At 51.0% G+C, this 17,764-nt stretch overlaps 1 protein-coding gene across 11 annotated transcripts; it reads left to right on the forward strand.

The window, feature by feature from the left end:
* Position 1: 1 nt before the first annotated feature.
* On the forward strand, positions 2 to 14,015 carry SPRY4 (sprouty RTK signaling antagonist 4). Of its 11 annotated transcripts, none has more exons than XM_082620931.1 (4): positions 2 to 180; positions 2,149 to 2,378; positions 3,230 to 3,294; positions 9,414 to 14,015. In XM_082620931.1, the coding sequence occupies exon 4, from the start codon at positions 9,461 to 9,463 to the stop codon at positions 10,358 to 10,360; it is 900 nt and encodes a 299-aa protein (XP_082477057.1). In that variant the 5' UTR covers positions 2 to 180; positions 2,149 to 2,378; positions 3,230 to 3,294; positions 9,414 to 9,460; the 3' UTR covers positions 10,361 to 14,015. The 11 variants fall into 11 exon arrangements, with proteins under 11 accessions (XP_082477057.1, XP_082477052.1, XP_082477054.1 ...); XM_082620926.1 differs by lacking the exons at positions 2,149 to 2,378; positions 3,230 to 3,294 and adding exons at positions 5,370 to 6,043; positions 7,482 to 9,201; XM_082620928.1 differs by lacking the exons at positions 2,149 to 2,378; positions 3,230 to 3,294 and adding exons at positions 5,370 to 5,653; positions 7,482 to 9,201.
* Positions 14,016 to 17,764: the final 3,749 nt, after the last annotated feature.

A 17,764-nucleotide genomic window follows, 5' to 3' on the forward strand; every position in this document is an offset into this window, starting at 1 on the left:
TTGCAACATCGCCGCGGAGGCAGCGAGAGGGACTGACAGCGCGGTGCTGGCGCTGAGGAGCGCAGGGAGCAGTGCCGGTTCCTCCGGCCGGCGTCTGCGAGGACAGCGGCGTCCGACCCACTCGGGTTCGGGAATTCACACAGACGTGGAGCAATGCTTGTGACTCTGCGGCTTCTCAAAGTAAGTCCCCGACCGGCTTCGGGATGTGAAGCTGCCCCTCTTTGAGTCGCGACGCGACTCCCCCTCGGGCTGGGGCAAATGGTGCGCTATTTCTAGGCGCGCCTCAACGTTCCTTCCCTCTCCGTGCGCCTCCTGGAGCCGCTGCGGTGCGCCGCAGCTCCCTGACGCCCTCGGCTGGGCCGGCAAGGCGCCGGGGGTGTTCACAGCTTGGCACCGGCGTTCCCGACCCCCGGGCACTGCCAAGCACGGCTTCCCCACTCTCTACGACTCGGAAGCTCCGTGCGTGTCCCGGGAGTTTGCTTCTGGCCTGGCCTTTTCCCTCCTGCCACCACCGGCCTCGGGCGCTGTAACAGGCGGCTCTAGGCTCCGTCAGGAGCCACCTCTTGGGTCCGGCGGGCGCCCTAGCCCTGGGCGGCTCGCCCACCCCGGGCTCGCTGCCCACGGTGCCAGCTCTGCCGTAGATCTCCCCAACCCGCCGCAGCGGCCTATGCTCGACGTAGGTTTTTCTTTCCCCTTCGGAGCCGTGAGGGACTGGGTTTTCTTCCCTTCTGCCTCCCCCTCGATGGTCAGCGCGGAGCTGGCCGGGACTGGGCATTTCTGCTGTCTCTCTCTCTTTGGCGAGGCGGTTCCTCGCCGTCTGACCTTTGCTCTGCTGCCGCATTTTATGCTGTGCAGCTGCCTTGCAGTTTGCCTTTTCCTTCCCCGGCCTCTGCAGGGCCCGAGGCTCCTCGGCCTCCTCGTGCCTCCCTATCTCCGGGCACCGAGCTGTGCCAGGTCCCGGGGCCCCCGGGCCGCGCTGGGGCTGTGGTAGGGGCTGAAGGTGCGTTTCCATAACGCCGGGCGTGTGGGAGCTGGAGGAAGAGGCTGCGTGCGTAGGAGAGATAAGGCTCCCGCTTTCTCTCCTTCCTTCTTGGTGGTACCAGGCTTGACATCACCGAGAAGAGAGAAGGATAGAGACGGTACGTTCTGAAAATTCTGAATCGCCAAGCCTGTGGGGGCAATGAAGGGGGGGAGGGCAAATTTGGCCAGCCAGGACAGCTGGAGCTTGGCTCCATCACTGGGACCAGGGCTTTGCCCAGTTTCCCCTCCATACAGACCATCAAAAAGCATTTAGACAGTAGCTGCTCTTGTGCAAGAAGACGGTTTCTCAATTTTCTTTGATTGGGGGCTGGGGGTTGTGGGCAGAGGAGGCAGGAGAGGCGGAAAATGGTTGCATGGCTTGATGGGCTGAGCGATGGACGGGAGAAGCTAACTGGGCTGGAGAGGCTGGATGGTGGGCAGAGGGAAGAGCTGCTGGCTGCCTCTTGCACCAGCTGCTGGATGGGTATCCATATTGCCAGGCCTGGATGAGGGCAGAAGGCTGCCTTCTGGCCCATCAAGGCTCAGAGACCACTTTCCCCCCCGCAACCCCAGCATGACTCGCGATGAAAGGAAGGTTGTGGGTTCGGTGGGGTGCCCAGACCCAGTGTGAACCCCCTCTTTCCTGCTTCCAAACCAGTGGCATGATTCTCTCCATTTTGGGGAGGGGTGAGAGCAAGTGCATCTCTGTCTGGTTAGCTGACCAAGGCTCTCCAGTCTCTCTGAGCCTCTTGGGGGATACAAAGCTGGCAGGTGAAGGCCCAGAGCATTTAGGAAATGTGGGTTTATCAATCTGTTAATAAGCTCGGTCTGGCCTGAGGCCCTACCCAATATGGCACTGGTGATTTCACAATGTTTAGAGTTCCCCCGGATCTTCATAGGAATGGAGCATAAACATCTGAAAGTTTCAGTTTTTCCCTTAGTGTGTGGGTGTGGGGAGGACTAGGAAAGGGAGGGCAGCCATTGACAATGCCCTCCCCACCCCCACCCCAGCCCTCTCTCTCTCTCCCTCTCTCTTTCTCTGTCTCCTTCTCTCTCTTTCAGCAGAAGGGTGGGAAAGAAGTTATAGATGTGTCCAGTGTGAAATCAAATTTTCTCTCTTTCCTATAGCCCTTGGGAGGGTCCTCACTTGCCAGAAGGTTCCAGACGAATTCTAATATGAGCAGGGCACATCCTGACCAACTGAGCTGCGTGGCCAGTACTGGGAAGGGGGCATTTTGGTGGCAGATTTCTGAAATCTCCTTGATGGACAAATGTTGGTCAGCTTGATGAGGAAGACGATGAGGAAGACTTTAAAAACGCCTCTTGGTTATCTTCCTTTTTAGATTCTGAACTCTAGAGTAAGTGGTCTCCTGCTCATTCCCATGACCTTTACCAAATTACCCTCTGAAATGGCAACACCTCCTTAAAGCTTTGGTAGGGCGAGGTGGGAAGAGACTGATCACATGGAATAGTATGATTCCTGGTTAAAACAGGGCAGAGGCTGTGAGGGCATTTGGAGCTCGCAGATGTCATTTTTGTTTTCATCCTTCCAGAATAGGTGGAGAGACGGGCTCTTTGGAACTCCCCCCCCACCACCACTCTGCTAAACCTGACATTGCCTCTGCCCAGAGGTTTGGCTGACTTGAAAAACCAATGAAGGCAGCCTTTCAGCGCAGAATTTGAAAGTCAGTGATTTTAAAACTAAGGGAGGAAAAAACACCCATTAACACCTCCTGAAATGGCCCTTGAGGTGTGTTGCTCTGGGGTTTAATACTTTGGTATCACCAAAGTATAAATACTTTGTGTGGGATTCTCTTCCAGTGTCTGATGCTGTTAGTCCCTTCATGTGACATCTTCCGGCCCCCACGAGCATTTTCCTTTCCCCGGGCCATCCTCTTGGGTAGGGCCCGGTTGATGGTACCAGGAGGCTTAGAAAGGAGCCCCTTCTCTTCAGAGAAGGTCAGTGTTCTTAGAAAGTTGCGGCATTCAGTGTGGTTCTGCATCCAGAGTTGTCTGTCATCTGGGCCCTACTGAGGTGGAATTTCCCTTGTGAGGAAAACCTCTGGATCTAGGGATAGAATGAAAAATTTTGGATTTAGGATGTCGACATGGCAAGAGTGGAGAAGGTTCCATCTCATGGTCAACTTGGATCTACCTGACAGAAGGGAAAGCAGTGACTCATTGGAACATATTTTTACTCTCTCAAAAGAGCCAAAGGAAGAAGGTGATGAAGGGCAACATAACCGAAGACTGTATTACCTCTTCCAGACCAAGGTAGGGGCTGGGTCAAAGCAGATGAGGGGCTAGGAAATGTGCTAAGCTTGGGCCTTAGTCTCCCCATCTGCAGAGTGGGGAGAAGAAACTCCTCCCGAGGGGCCAGGGCCAGCTGAGCAGCTAGCAAGTGTGCAGGGCTGGGGCTGTGCCCCTTGTTACTACTGGGTGCCTAGTAAGGACGGCTTGGTTGTAAGGGAGCCCCTTCCTCCACAGGAGATGTGGGGTGCTGCGTGATGTAAGAGGCGGAGGATGCTTAGCTCTCGAGGGGGCCTGGGGCCACCCTGCAGATCCGGACAGCTGACAAGGCTGGGGATGTATCCGGGACATGTGGCTGGGTTTAAGAGGCTCCACCGTTCAGCTGTGATCACGATTGTTCTTTCCAAGGACAGTTGGTGGAGGAAGCAAGGGCACCGGGGAGGGAGCACAGATGTGCTGGATCTCACGGAGGAGGGAAGGGGCCCTTCTGGGGCAGGTGGCCATTTGCAGAAAAGTGGTTTCCCTTGTCTCTTTCTGATTGGGGGGAAGGGGGAGTCACTTCCTGCCCCATCCCAGGAGTAAGCTAAAGTCTATTATTGTAAGTCCAATTCTTAGTGGAGGGTGGTGAGACAAATAAAATGATCTTGGTGTCAGTGAGAAGGGGGGTCCTCCCCTGGGGTTTAGATTTCTGGTCCCCCACCCCAAACTTTGATGTGGGCCAGTGGTTCCCCAACTGTACCAGTAGTTAACAGACTTCTTCTAGCCCCATTCTTTTCTCACTCTTGACTTCTAATCCCTCTTTAAGGGGATCTGAGCAGACAACAATTCCAAAATTTGTAGCCGGTTAGAATAGCCCAGAGCCAAAGTACAGCAAGACCTCTCCCACTCACCCTAGCACTGGGGTTTTGGAGCTCAGCTGGCTGTGGAAAAAGAAGAGAAAAGGGTTGGGAACTGATAACTGGGGATGGGACAACGTGAGGAAAAGCAGCTGCTTTTGTGATCTCTGACAGGTTATGACCAGAGGTCAGCTCCTTAGTGCTAGTGGTGGTTGGCAGGGAGGAACAAGGTTTCTCAGGCAAATCCAGCTGCCTAAATGCTTTATTTGCAGCAGAGATTGTCTCCCTCAGTGGGGTGTAGGGAAGGCAAGTCCCTGGCTTCCCTCATCCCCCTTCCCCCGCTTTAAAAAGTCTTTTTGAAGCAATAAGTCATTATTTAGTTGGAGCTTAATGAACTAAACTGGAGTGTTGTACCAAAGAACCCAAGAGAGAGTGGTAGATACTGGTGGGCGGGCTCTCATGAAGCCTAGAGACCTTTTTCTCTGAGCTGTTAAAGGCTTAAACAGCCTTCCCTGAAGGCACCTGCTGGGACTGAATGGGGCAGTGCAGAAACTGCCCTTTCATTCAGAGCCCCTTGCCAGTTTGGCATTAGCTGACCTGTAGTTTTCAAAGTACAACTGTCAGGTTTTCCTAATATTTCCCAACTCCTCTCCCTGGGATAAGTCCAGGGGAACGGGTGGATGGGTGGAACAAACATTTAACATGCCTCTTGATTCTTTGCAGCCAGCCTGCATTGAGCTGTCTGCCGCCTTGATGCTCAGCCCCTCCCCACAGGTACACACGCAGTGTCAGGCTCACAGACGAAGCCGCAAATACAGGGCAATGTGCTCTGGGCTTTTCGATATCCTGCTGATTCAGTATTCTAGGACTCTCTTCTTCTGCCTTCCTTTTACCCTAGCTCCTCCTTCCCTTCCCCACAGACCTGGACCAGGAAGCCGCATCCATGAACGTGCCCTAGGGACCCTTAAGTTCAGCTTTATAGGTGGGAGGAGATGGGATTCCCGCCCACTCTAGACTTTCCTTTTAGGGACTTTGTGGTGAGATCCTACAAATGAGACCCATTTGAGCTTATGAAAACTCTTAGAAAAATGGGGGTGTGTGAGGTGACAAAAGGGATGCCAAAGAAAATGGAAGTGAAGATGTCTTGCGCTCTGACCCTTCCTTTAATGACAGATTTCAACCCCCCAGCCTCTGCTTTCCACACTGAAAATTCCCCTAAGTGGGGGCCAGTCTGATGTCAGCCCTGTCTGGCTTCCTTTCCAGGCTGGTTGGGTAAGAACCCGAAGATGGCCGGATGAGGTTCCCTGAGGGCTGGTGGCAGACCTGGGAGACTGGCGGAGTTCATGGCTATAAGAGAGAAGGGTGCTTCCGTGCCCTTCCATGAAAACCCAGAAGTTATTGCAAGTCAGGGTCGCAGGGCTGAAGTTGCAGGCTCTGGAGCCTCTGCTACCTGGGTTCGAATCCTGCCCTGACCACTTGCCCGCTCTATGACCCTTTGTTCTTCCACTTCTTCCTCTGCAAAATGGGTGTTATCCTCCAAGGTGATGGTGAGGATTGAAGGAGAAAATCATTGAGTATTTAGCACAGAGCTTGACACCAAGAAATGTTTCATAAATGCTTGCTGCTTTCCTAATTATTAATTATTATTAGAAGGTTGGAATGGAGGTAAAAGTTTCCCTTCCTCATGCTAATCCATAAGGCTGCCACCTAAAATTTGATAGAGGTGCTTCTCTGGCTGAGTGGACTGCTGGCTTTGTTTCTCTGTCCACAGTCTTCCAAACTGGCCATGAGTCTCCCAAACAGCATAAATGAGGCAAAGCCTCCTCTCTCCTATTTGTATTATAAATCTCTTCCTTCCTTGCAGGGGAAGCAGAGTACATATTAAACTGCACTTAAGTTCGGCAGCGTTGCTCAGACTGGAGGGTGGGTGTGTCCCAGTGAGTAGAGATCAATCTTCTAAGCCGAGGACTTGGGGGGTTTTGAGACACCATTTAGCTGTGTTGAGGGGTTATCAAACAGGCTATCGGGAAGTTGTTTTTCTTGTCAGCCAAATGAATTCCACCCTCCTGCGGAGGGTCCCGGCTAATTGGGAGGTGAGGCCATGGAGCCTGAAAAGGTTGGAGTGGTACAACTGAGCCCCTGGTGGCCGGAAGGCATCTTCCATCAGGGTTATGATAGGGAAGATGCATTTTAGAATATGCCTGCTGGAACCATCTTGGATACATCATGTCCCAAGAGAGCTGAGTCATCGTGGACTGAGCTCCCACCGCCATGTCTGGCCCTGAGTGCAGGCCCAGATGTTGACAGCTGCCTCTGGAGGGTGATGGGAGCCTGCTAATGCCAATATCTCCATCGCCTGCAGGTGCTGCTCCCACCCTGGCTTCCTGGTGGGACTTTTCCATGGGACTTTTTCCATGAATCTGCCTTGTGATTCCAGGGCCTATTAAAATCCCCAAGCATTGCCCATGCCTTTTGCTTCCTCCATAGAAAGTGTGCCCGTTCTTATAGAACCCCAGGAATAGAATCAGGGGAAGGAGAGTGGATAAACAGTATAGGGGAGGGGGAGTACCCACAGCATGGCCAGTCCCAATCCTAGTCCTAAGAGGCAAAAAGCCCAACTACATGGGACAATACAACCTTCAAACGACCACTGACATTTTGTTGGCAGGACCCTGAGTATTTGTGACCTGAGCTTCTGGAATAAGGGAATCACGTTGTCTTTGTCCTGGTTGGGGGTTCTGGCTGAGGCGCCTCTTGGCTGGCACCAGAGTCATCTCCTGTGCCTCTGTCAGCATTTTCCATTCTTCTGCCTAGTCACACCTTTTCCTCCAGGCAAAGGTCTGGGACCCGGGGCTCCTAACCTTCTTCTCTTGACCCCAAACCCACTTATTCTAGAAGCAAGGCTTTGGAGTGCCTGCAGAGAATAAAGTGGGCTGAGGTAGCGTCCCCTGAAGTTCTGCCCCATGGCCATCTTGATCCTTGGCAAAACTTCTCTCTCTGAATGCTTTAACTAACATCCCCCCCATCCAGCCCTGACCCCAGGATCCCCAAAGGAGTCTGCCTTGGCAGATACTATCTCTTGGTGGCACACCTGCCAGACACTTAAGTCTAACTCTGCCATGGGGAAGTCTCCTCTTTGAAGACGATGCTCTTCTGACATGTTGAGGGAACACAGAGGCAGGAGGCAGGCTACCTCTAGGCAGACATCCTCTGAGATGGGAGAAACTATGCACAGAAATCCCTCTTAAGTAGATAGGACCGTGGGAGCAAAGCCCTTGTTCATGAGCCCATAGCTCATGCCTTTGCGAAGGGGAAATATCAGTTGACTGAGCAATGAACCTTGCAGAAAAGACTTAATGCTTTTTTTTTTTGCAGTATACAGATGAGAACCTTGTGGATAAGCTCCCATTCATCTACTTCATGAACTTCGCATCTAGACCTAGCTCTATATTTCAGACAGGCTGGAAAGCATCTAAGGAGGCCCTTCCCCAATTTAACCATTTCTGATCAAACTGTTGTCTCCAAGCAGGGGAAGTATAATACAGAGGTGCCCTGAATGCCTTTTTTTCCTCTCTTCATTCTTTACTATAGACATTGATAAGTATGGATGTGTCACTTGGGGCAGGTGTCATTCTCCTGTGATTGGAATACTGGGATGACCAGCTGTGTCCCAAGTCTGGAGGGATACAGGGTTAGAACTGGAAGGGAAACCTATCCACATCCCCTTCTTAGGCATCACCTTTGAGGCAAGGTAAACCTAATAACGGAGGTACAGGGTCAGCTCTCCAAATTAGAACATCATTAGCATCTTGAAAAAGCATTTACCGAAAACCCATCCCATAGCACGTTAATCCAATGGTCTTTTTTTTTCTTTTTTTTTTTCCCCCAAAGGTGGTTATCTTCCCCTTTTATCCGAACCCTGGCTATCTGTTCTGTCCCCCACTCCCAAGCTCGGTGGAATCTTCCCAGAGTCTACTCTTTCTCTGGGATTCCAAATCGTGCCCCTTGGGCAGAGGTCTTGGCCTCTGTTGCTATTTCTTTAAATTGATCTCTAGCCGAATTCTGAATGTAAAGGTCAGCAGGCGAGGAAATGGCACTTCTAATAGAAAACAATGTGCACTTTCTAAATTTGAACCAAGCCGTTTCCGCTCTTTGATTTAAGTGACTTCCTGGGGTTCCGTGTCAGGCACTGCAGTTGAATCTCTGGCCGGATTCCAACTTAAAATTGCACTCTCTCGGTGAAATTAGAAACTGATCCAGGGTTGGCTTAGCTATTCTAGTAAATAGCATTTAGGCTGAATGTTCAGCTCAGCACTTGGCAATGGGTGATGTGAGTGCCCCTCGGGAGGATTTCCCATCCAAGTTGTCAGAGGTGCACCTTCCCAGGGGTTATTAGCCACTAGATGTTGCTGCTCTTAGAAGTAGTGGTAATAAGTTAATGTCCTGGATGTGCAGGCATCAGATACAGCTCTTCCTTCTCTTGTGATTATCTGAAATAAAGGCTTTTGTTTATCCAGCTGATAAACTACATGGGAGCATACAGGGACTGTCTGTCATGGTCACCACATCCTCAGCACTCAGCACAACGCTTGGTACTTATTAGTCGTACTTATTAGTGCTCAGGAAATCTAAACTGTTGCTCTCTGGGATGGTGATAAATTAGAGTATGTGCTGTGTGTCAGGCAAAATGCTAGGTCCTAGATACGCATTTTCTCATTTAGTCCTCACAAGAACCCATTTTACAAATGAAAATACTAAGGCATAGAGGTTAAAGAACCTCATTCACAGTAACACTGCTAGGCAGAGGTGAGAATTTGAACTTGGATCTGATTCCGGAGCCTGTGTTTATAACTGCTAAGCTGTATCTGTCTTAAATCAGGAGCATGTTTCATGGGGGTTATATGAATGAACTCTGACGGCACAGGTTTGAGCCCTAGTTCTGCTACTGATGGTTTTGTGTGACTGTGGACAAGTTACTTTGAACATTAGTTTCCTGTAACTAGAAAAGGGATAATAATAGTAGTCACATTTTAGGTTTATTGTGAAGAGTCAATGACGTAATAAACATGGTGCTTAGAAGAGTCCCTGGCACATAGTAAGTACTAAATAAGTTATTTCTACCACTTACTATTGTTGTTGCTGTCATTATTAATCATCTAAGCCATAATGCTGGAGAGGCCACCAAAGGAATTCCAGTTCCCATTTCATTTGGGCTCCCAAGGACCTGACGGGGGGGTGGGGGTGGGGGTGTTAACAGGCCACATACTGATGCCTGGAATCCATTCTCTCTTCCGCCCCCGACTCCAGGGCCCCTAGAAGCCTGTTTCTCTGCACAGCCCAGGACCTCTGGCCCCATGGAGCCCCCGATCCCACAGAGTGTCCCCTTGACTCCCAGCTCAGTCATGGTCCAGCCCCTTCTGGACAGCCGTATGGCCCACGGCCGGCTCCAGCACCCCCTCACCATTCTCCCCATCGACCAGATGAAGACCAGCCACGTGGAGAACGACTACATCGACAATCCTGGCCTGGCACCCCCCACCGGCCCCAAGCGGACCCGGGGTGGAGCCCCAGAGCTGGCCCTGACACCCGCCCGCTGTGACCAGGACATCACCCACCACTGGATCTCCTTCAGCGGGCGCCCCAGCTCTGTGAGCAGCAGCAGCAGTACGTCCTCTGACCAGCGCCTCTTAGACCACATGGCACCCCCGCCCGTGGCTGACCAGGCCTCCCCGAGGGCCGTGCGCATCCAGCCCAAGGCCATCCACTGCAAGCCACTGGACCTCAAGGGCCCGGCCGTCCCCCCAGAGCTGGACAAGCACTTCTTGCTGTGCGAGGCCTGCGGGAAGTGTAAGTGCAAGGAGTGCGCGTCCCCCCGGACGTTGCCCTCCTGCTGGGTCTGCAACCAGGAGTGCCTGTGCTCCGCCCAGACGCTGGTCAACTATGGCACCTGCATGTGCCTGGTGCAGGGCGTCTTCTACCACTGCACCAACGAGGACGATGAGGGCTCCTGCGCCGACCACCCCTGCTCCTGCTCGCGCTCAAACTGCTGCGCCCGCTGGTCCTTCATGGGCGCCCTCTCCCTGGTGCTGCCCTGCCTGCTCTGCTACCTGCCCGCCACCGGCTGCGTGAAGCTGGCCCAGCGCGGCTATGACCGCCTGCGCCGCCCCGGATGCCGCTGCAAGCACACGAACAGCGTCATCTGCAAGGCAGCCGCCGGGGACGCCAAGGCCAGCAGACCCGACAAGCCTTTCTGACACCTCGGGTCAAGTCCCGGCGCTTCCCCCTGGAAACTTGGTTCCCTTCTCACACCTGAGAGGGGACCACCACAGCGAGGCCAGAGGTTTTAGCATCCTCAGGCTGACCCTGCCAGTCTGCCCACACTCACTACCCCCAGCTTCTGAGGAAACAGAGACCACAATCACCCATCCTTCTCTTCCCCAAAAGGATGAAGAAGCACTTTGGGGTTTTTTTTTTTTGCCTTTTTTTTTCAGGGTCCTGGAACTTTGTGTGAAACAGATAGTGGCAGGGGCGTGGTGTGGTTTGGGGGCGATTTTTCTTTTTCAGAAGATGGAACACAGATGTGGACACATATCCGGAAGTTGCAGCTGCTTGAATGCCTTCCCAGCCCTCCTCCTCCCTCCCTCTCTCCCCGCTCTTTTGCATTCTCTCTGGCTGCCTGGGAGGAATCGGTAACTGAGCGGCCAGGGGACCTCGGAAGAAGACCCTTGGAGTTTTGCCGTCTATACCTTCTCCCAGCCTCTACCCCGGTTTGCCCCGACATCTTGGGGAAGGTGTAGACCCTGGCGATCCCTGTTGTATATACGTGGGAGCCCCCCCCCCACCCGTTTCTCGCTCTGGCCGGAGCCACGGATGGATTTAGGAACCACTGCACAGTACCTTTTCTCCCTTCCAGCTTCCTCACTAACTCTTGGGGGTGTTCCACTCATAACACCGTCCTTCGGCTCTTACTGGGTCACAGACTCACCCGCCCGCTACGTGTCCCAAGTTCTCTCTACTCAGATCTTTTCCAGAAACTTTATGGGTAGAGAAGGCCAGGGCGGCAAATTTGAGACCAAATAGCATTTTGCCAATGAGTCTGAGGCTGTGGTCTCTGGATCCAGTCATTATGTTTTTATAGAATCATTAAACCAGATGCTAACGGTGTTTTAAGAAATAATAGTAAAACACTTGCTTCCTTTTGGGCCACCCCCAGGAAGGGCTGATTTCAAAATCTGGGGGGCGAGCAACCTCAAGGAACACAATCCCCCTCCCCACCAAGAAGAGGATTTTAACAGCAAAGAAGAGAGGCAGCACCTCCCATTGGCAGAGTGAGAGTTGAGGCGAGCTGGGGGCGGGTTTCTTCTCTTGATTCTGCTGCTTGCTGTCATAGCCTTTTGTGTACAGTGTCTGTATCTTTAATGTAAATAGACAGATGATGAAAAAAGAGTCTATTTTAGTGTTAGAAAGCCCTGGCGGGGGAGTCAGAAGAATGCGGGTGGGGGAAAGATTCTCCGGGGGCTTTTGGGATTGAGCCCTGCTTCTGTGCGTGGCTACATGAGCCCCTCCCAACAGCCCCCAAAGACGTAGCAACTCTTTCTCTCAAGGTGCTAAAGGACTCAGAAAGTGCAGCTCGTCCGGTGGGTAGGTACTTGTTGCATGCAAAAGCTGTAGTGTGTCCGGTCCTTCCTCCCTAGCTATTGTGCGGGGTTTTTGCTTAGTGTGGTATTTTGTGCCTCCCTCTCTTTCCCCCCATGAGAGGAAGTAGTCTGGGTCAGAAAAGCTACCCCAGGTGATATTGGAAGTGCACTAGGCACAGCGTTTGTAGCATTTCCAGTTTGTTCTGTAGGAACAGAACAGCCTCCAGGAAGGAGGCAAGGAGGCAGGTAGCTGTGATGGTCATGCACCCAGTGCTTCTCAAGGACTTTTTTTTTTTCCTTCTTGAAGACTAGTAGTAACATCTTATGTTTTAGAATAAGTTAATTGTAACCGTAGGTATTTATTGACTGGTGGAAAGGAGGGGAGGGTCTTATTATTTTAGGCTTTATTTATATAACATATGCTGGCTTGTAAAAGGCAAATATGAAATACTGCATCTGCGTTTTCTAAGGCTGATTCCTGTAGCTACCTTTGCCACAGTCGTGATGGATGTATGGATGTTCTTGCACAAATCAGAGGGAATGGTAGAAAAAACACATTCAGCCAACCACTTATCCTAATTGAATGTATCAGATGTGTACTGAAGGGACTGGAGATGTTTTCCTCAGAACAGGTGTGCAGAGGTTACCCCTAAAAAGAGGGCACACGTCCTCTCTTGGTGAGACCTCAGAACTTTTCCCAAAGCCCCTCCCTCAAATGTCTCCATGGGAAACTTGACCCAGTGGCAAGTTGCACTTTGGTGATCTTTGGAGTTCTACACGCCCATTCTGTGGAGAATTGATTTACATAAGCTGTGCATATACACACACATACATACATACATACATACATACATACATACATACATACATACATTTACCCCTACTCCACCGTCTCTATCTACATAGACCCTGTTACCTGGCAAACAGCCTCCTGAACCCTGACTTTTTGTGTATATAGTTATAAACATGAATTTTTCTGGGTTTTGGCTTTCTTTTTTCCCTTCCCCCTGTTTTGGCTTGTTCTTTTTGGTTTGCATCTACCCTGCTAGATGTATGTCTGCAGAACTCTCTGTGTCCTGTGTGCTCAGCTTCGGTTCACCCAACTTTGTTGCATAGCTGTCCCTCAGCATGTTTTTCTTGGCAAAAAGAAAAAATAAAACTGGCTTGCCCATGGCCCCTGGGGGCCAGTCAAGGGCCACTGAGGGACCAAGCTTTCGGAAACACGACACATTTCTGTGGCTGCTTCTGGCTGGTTGCGTGTCCTGTCACCAGTGGCTTGCTTGGCTGGATTATGTCTCGTGTTGACCTTTTTTTGAAAAGTGCCAGCTACTTCCCACTTCTGTTCGACCTGGGGTGGCTGGTGGTTCTGCCTGGAACTGGGGGTGGGATCCACAAACCTGGGTCCAGGATGCTTGTCCTAAGGGGCCAAGGCTGCTTCCCCTCAAGGGTGGGTTTGTGAAGGCCCAACACTCCAGCCGGCACCCTGGGAACTGGGTCTACGAGAGCCCAGCCCTCGCAGGTAGATGATGGGGTACAACCAAGGCTCCTGAAGGTCCCTGGCTGGGAGGAGTCAAGGCCAGTCCCTGCTATTGATATGGGCCCTTCACAGCTGACCGAGATGGAAGACCATCACGTGATGCACCTGGTTCTTTCCGCGTTCTGGAGTCTGTGTGCATCCCTGTTGGGCATCGAGCGAGGCCCAGTTAGATTATGATGAGTCCAAGTGTGGAAAGTGTGGGCTGGGACCAGCATCCAGATCCCGTCACCTTCATGGTCTCTGTGCTGCCCCAGGAGATGTCCGGTGGGGTGTAGGCAGCACAACTTGGCACGTGCAAGTCACTAGGGCATCCCGCAGACTTCACTGGCCTTCTGGTTCATGCCTTCAGGAAGCATTTTCATGCCCTCTGCTTACTGTGACAGGTGATGACAAATCTTACGCTGCCATTTTTTGCTGTGGGTAACTGTGGTGTCTTATCTTGCTTTCTGTTCTCACTGCCCCACGGTTTGGTTTCATGTTACAAACAGAAAAGCTGTTCAAGGGTCCCACCCTGGCACATTTTCCCTCTTCACTGTAACCCCTTCTCACCCCACATCAAAAGTTACCACAGAAGGTTTCCTTTGTATAGAATATTTATTTTGAAGCTCTATTTTAATAGTATTTATTTTAGAAAGTCTACTATTGTAAGAGTTCTTCTGTTTGTGAAGAAAAAGCAAGTTAAAAACTGAATGTACTGATCTAGAAAATATATATAAATATATATTGTTAAATATACACAGGACTGCCGTTTCTCTGTGTGTCTGTGTGTTCACACTCCCAACATCTTCACCCAGCAAGGTGCCTCGTTTGTCAAAGAACAAATGGAAATGAGTAGCCAAGCTCTGGCAGACAAAGAGGCAGGGGGAGAGGGCTCCTGGCCCTTGTCCTGCCTCTAGGATGACCTGAGAGTCGGTGGAGGAAAGCTTCACTTTCTTATGAAGCTGAATCCTGCCAGGTGCTAAATCCTCTGGCAAGCCCTCCTCCTACACGAGGGTGCATTGATAACAGATGGACAGCAAAACTGGGAAGTGGGAGAGGTTCATCTGACCTGCCCATTTGACAAAAATTCTGCAACTCTCCTTTTAGCCTTGGTGCCCCCAAGCAGATTTTCATGTACCTACACCTATAGGCTTACAGAAGGCAAATACAAAAGCCCTTGGCAGTTTACTTATTTTCACTAGATTGGTGCATATTGCACAAAACCCGTCCCCTCTGACCTCTAAAGACTTGCATCTATTACATGACTTGCCTCCGCCTTTCCAGTGCACCTTCCATCTATCAATCCCTCTATCTCCCCACCATGCAGCCACTTCTCAGATGATCTATTTTCGATTCATATGCCAATCACAAGGAACGTTGGGCTTTTATGTGAACACATACCTCTTGTTTGCTGAAAGAGGAATTGAGAAATAGACATTTTTCTGTTACCAGTAAGTGGGGTCCGACAGCCAGCAATGGTGGGGGGAAGGGGCTGGAGGGAGAGGTGAGATCAGGAGCCCTGGGTCCAGGTCTGGTTTTCTCTGGGGTCACCGGTTATGGCGTCTTCCAAGTCGTTGTGAAAGCCTCGGGGTCCTCTTCGAGACCTCCAAAGCCACTGCATTCCAAGGATTCCCTGGTCACTGTCCAAGAAGGCACAAAAGGTGTCCTTCCTCATTGTGGTCTTGTCTGCTTCTTCTCGGCCTGACCTTGTGGCTTGTCCCTCTTCTGCGTGATGGCGTCTCCCTTTGCTGACAAGGTAAGTAACTGACACTTGGAGGTGGTTATTTTTTTTCCTTGGCTCAGTCCCAGATACTGTACCAGGCTTTAAGTCTTGGGTGTCCTGATAGGTGGGGACATGGGTCAGGCCTGCCCCTGGTTTTACTTTTTTTCTAGTGCTTAGACTCACCCAAATACTCTTGAGGAGATGGGAGCTAAACAAATGTGAGCTTGTTTTTTAAAATACAGTGTCCAGAGCAAAAGTTCCACATGTGCCTCCATTGTCTTTCTTTCTTTGACTGGCCCTGTTCCTCTTTGTTCCCAGTTAAGAAATGACTTAGGTGGCTTAGCATGTAGTGAATGGTTCCTTTTTGCCAGGCACTGAACACACTTGGCCGAAAACCATTGTTAGTTACCTCTTAGAGATGCAGAAATTGAGGGTCAGAGGAGGTGTTACATGCCTGCTAGTTACATGGTTGAAGGGTAGACGGGAAAATGGAAAGTTGAAGGTTTAGCAACTTAATTTGGGGAAGAAGCACAGGATGGAATAAAAAGACTACCCAGTGATAGAATTTTTTTTAAAAAAGGGAAGAAGAAGAATTTCAACCCTCTCCACACCCATAACCACACACCTCCTATGAGGGCACCACAAGCCTGATGCTCATCCAACAAAGAGAGAAGAGTGGGGGCAAGCTGGGGGGAGGTCCCAGCTCTGATGGCAGACAACCAGAACCCCTTGGGCAACTTTGTCATCAGGCCAGGAGGCCCCCAGCCCCTTCTGCAGCTCCCCAGCTGGCCCCTGCACCCTGCTGAATCTGCACCTTGAAATGAGCTCAACTTCCCAAAGTTCGTTTGTGAGCTCATCGAATGCACCCCGGCAGACAGCTCCGTGATGGAGGTGTGTGCCAGATGAAAGCTGAGAGGACATTTTTAAGAGTCTTAAGTTTATTCATCAGAACTTTAATAAAACAATATGTCCATGGCCTGGGGCAGGTATAATTTTCATAATTTATGGGTCTCTGAGACAGGAAGAGAGCTCAGGGTTTTATTGTGTTTTGCACGATAAATGGCATTCCAATTGTCTACATGATGTTCCTTAAGGACTGTTGTCTGGCAGGAACACAGGCCTTCTGGAGCCCACCTGGGCCTCAAGGCCTGAGGCAAGGGATAATTATGAATACATCTGTATCTTTTAAGCAGGAGATGATTGAAAAACTCCCTAGTTTCCTTCTGTCATTAGAAGACACTTCCTATGCCGACACCTATATTAACATTTAACTGTTGCAAGGGTTGGAACCCTCCCTGCTTCCTTCCTCCCCCACCTTCTTTCTCCCTTGGGTCTGGCCTCTTTCTTTCCTGTACCTGAAGAGACTATGGTAACCAGTCTCCTGACTGGCTCCACTCCCACTGGGCGTGGTGAGGGAGGGAGTGGCTTCGGACTCTGAACAGAAAATCCACCCATGACAAAGCAAGGGAAGAGCTTCAGGTGATTCTCTGTTGGAGTCAGTAGTTGGAATACCTGCAGTACTCTAGAAAGCCTTCACAGAGTAAGAGGTCAAGTGGCCTTAGGAAACCATTATGAAAGCTACTGCTTCTGAGCAAAGACACTGCATTATCATTGACAATCTTGAAAACAATCAGATTAAGTTGATATAATCAGTCTCATTTTATAGAGGAGAAACCCCCTTCCAGGCTCAGAGAGGGTAAGTCACTCACCCAAGGCCACACAGCTGATAAGTGGTGGACCTTCCTCCACAGCTTGTGTACTGCATGCTAAAGTCCTATTCTAACTTTCAGACCCGATCCAAAGATCACCTCCCCTGGGATGCCCCCTAGTGCTTCTGTAGAAATCAGTAGAGTAGGTGATCTTTAAACAATACATAGACTGATTGGGATGGGACTGGAACCCGGGTGTAAGCACCGCTTCACAGCACCCCATATGAAATATTGGGGCCCCATCCTCAAACTGATCTCAGGAAGGATGCTGCATTACCCCATGACATTGTAACAACCCTCCCTACGTTGCTCTTGGCCAGCCTTCCTCATTTCCTCTGCAATTGAAAGAGGAATTGCTTCCCCAGACGTGTGGAATTATTTGGACTGTGGTGGCCAGAGACAAGAATCTTAACAGGGGAGAGGGGGAGCTTAACCCAGCTAATTCAGAAGTGTAGTCTGGTGGCTTGTGGGTGTGTGGGGCGGCAGAACTGCTCCGGGAGAGACGCACACACAAGGTTTAAGGGAGAAGGTCCCCCTCTGGGCTTCCAGGGGCAAAGTACAAAGAGGGCACAGACCAGGGCCACAGCAGCCCGGGTGGAGTGGAAGGCAGCAGGGCTAGGGTCTGGGGACCCCCATGTTTATAAGCTGAGTTCCTCCCAACCCCCCAGGCTACTGCTTGACCAGTTTCCAGGCAATGCTCCAGCCAGCCCTGCATTACCAAGGCTCTCTGAGGTGGCGGATCTAATCGGATTAAAGAACTAGTGTCCATCCAGACGGAGCCATTTCCCAGAGAGTGGGCACAGCCAGGGCCCTGGGCCTCACTGAGAAGTGACCGCCACTTCCGCAGGCCTCTCCTCTCAGGGCCATGTGCTGGGAAGAGCAACTGAGCCTTATGGTCCCAATGCCCAGGGCCCTGCTCTGCCACCTTCTCTAGTGTGACCTCGGGAGGGTCACTGCCTTTCTAACAGCAGTTGGAGGATTCGACAGTGGCTGTGTGCAGCACTGATAAACGTTGTTACCAATATCTTAGAGGTGAAAACATGTCTCATAGAACAGCAGAGAATAGAAGAACT

Source organism: Mesoplodon mirus (genome assembly GCF_964341445.2).
Source record: "Mesoplodon mirus genome assembly, chromosome: 5".
Taxonomy (NCBI): Eukaryota; Metazoa; Chordata; class Mammalia; order Artiodactyla; family Ziphiidae; genus Mesoplodon; species Mesoplodon mirus.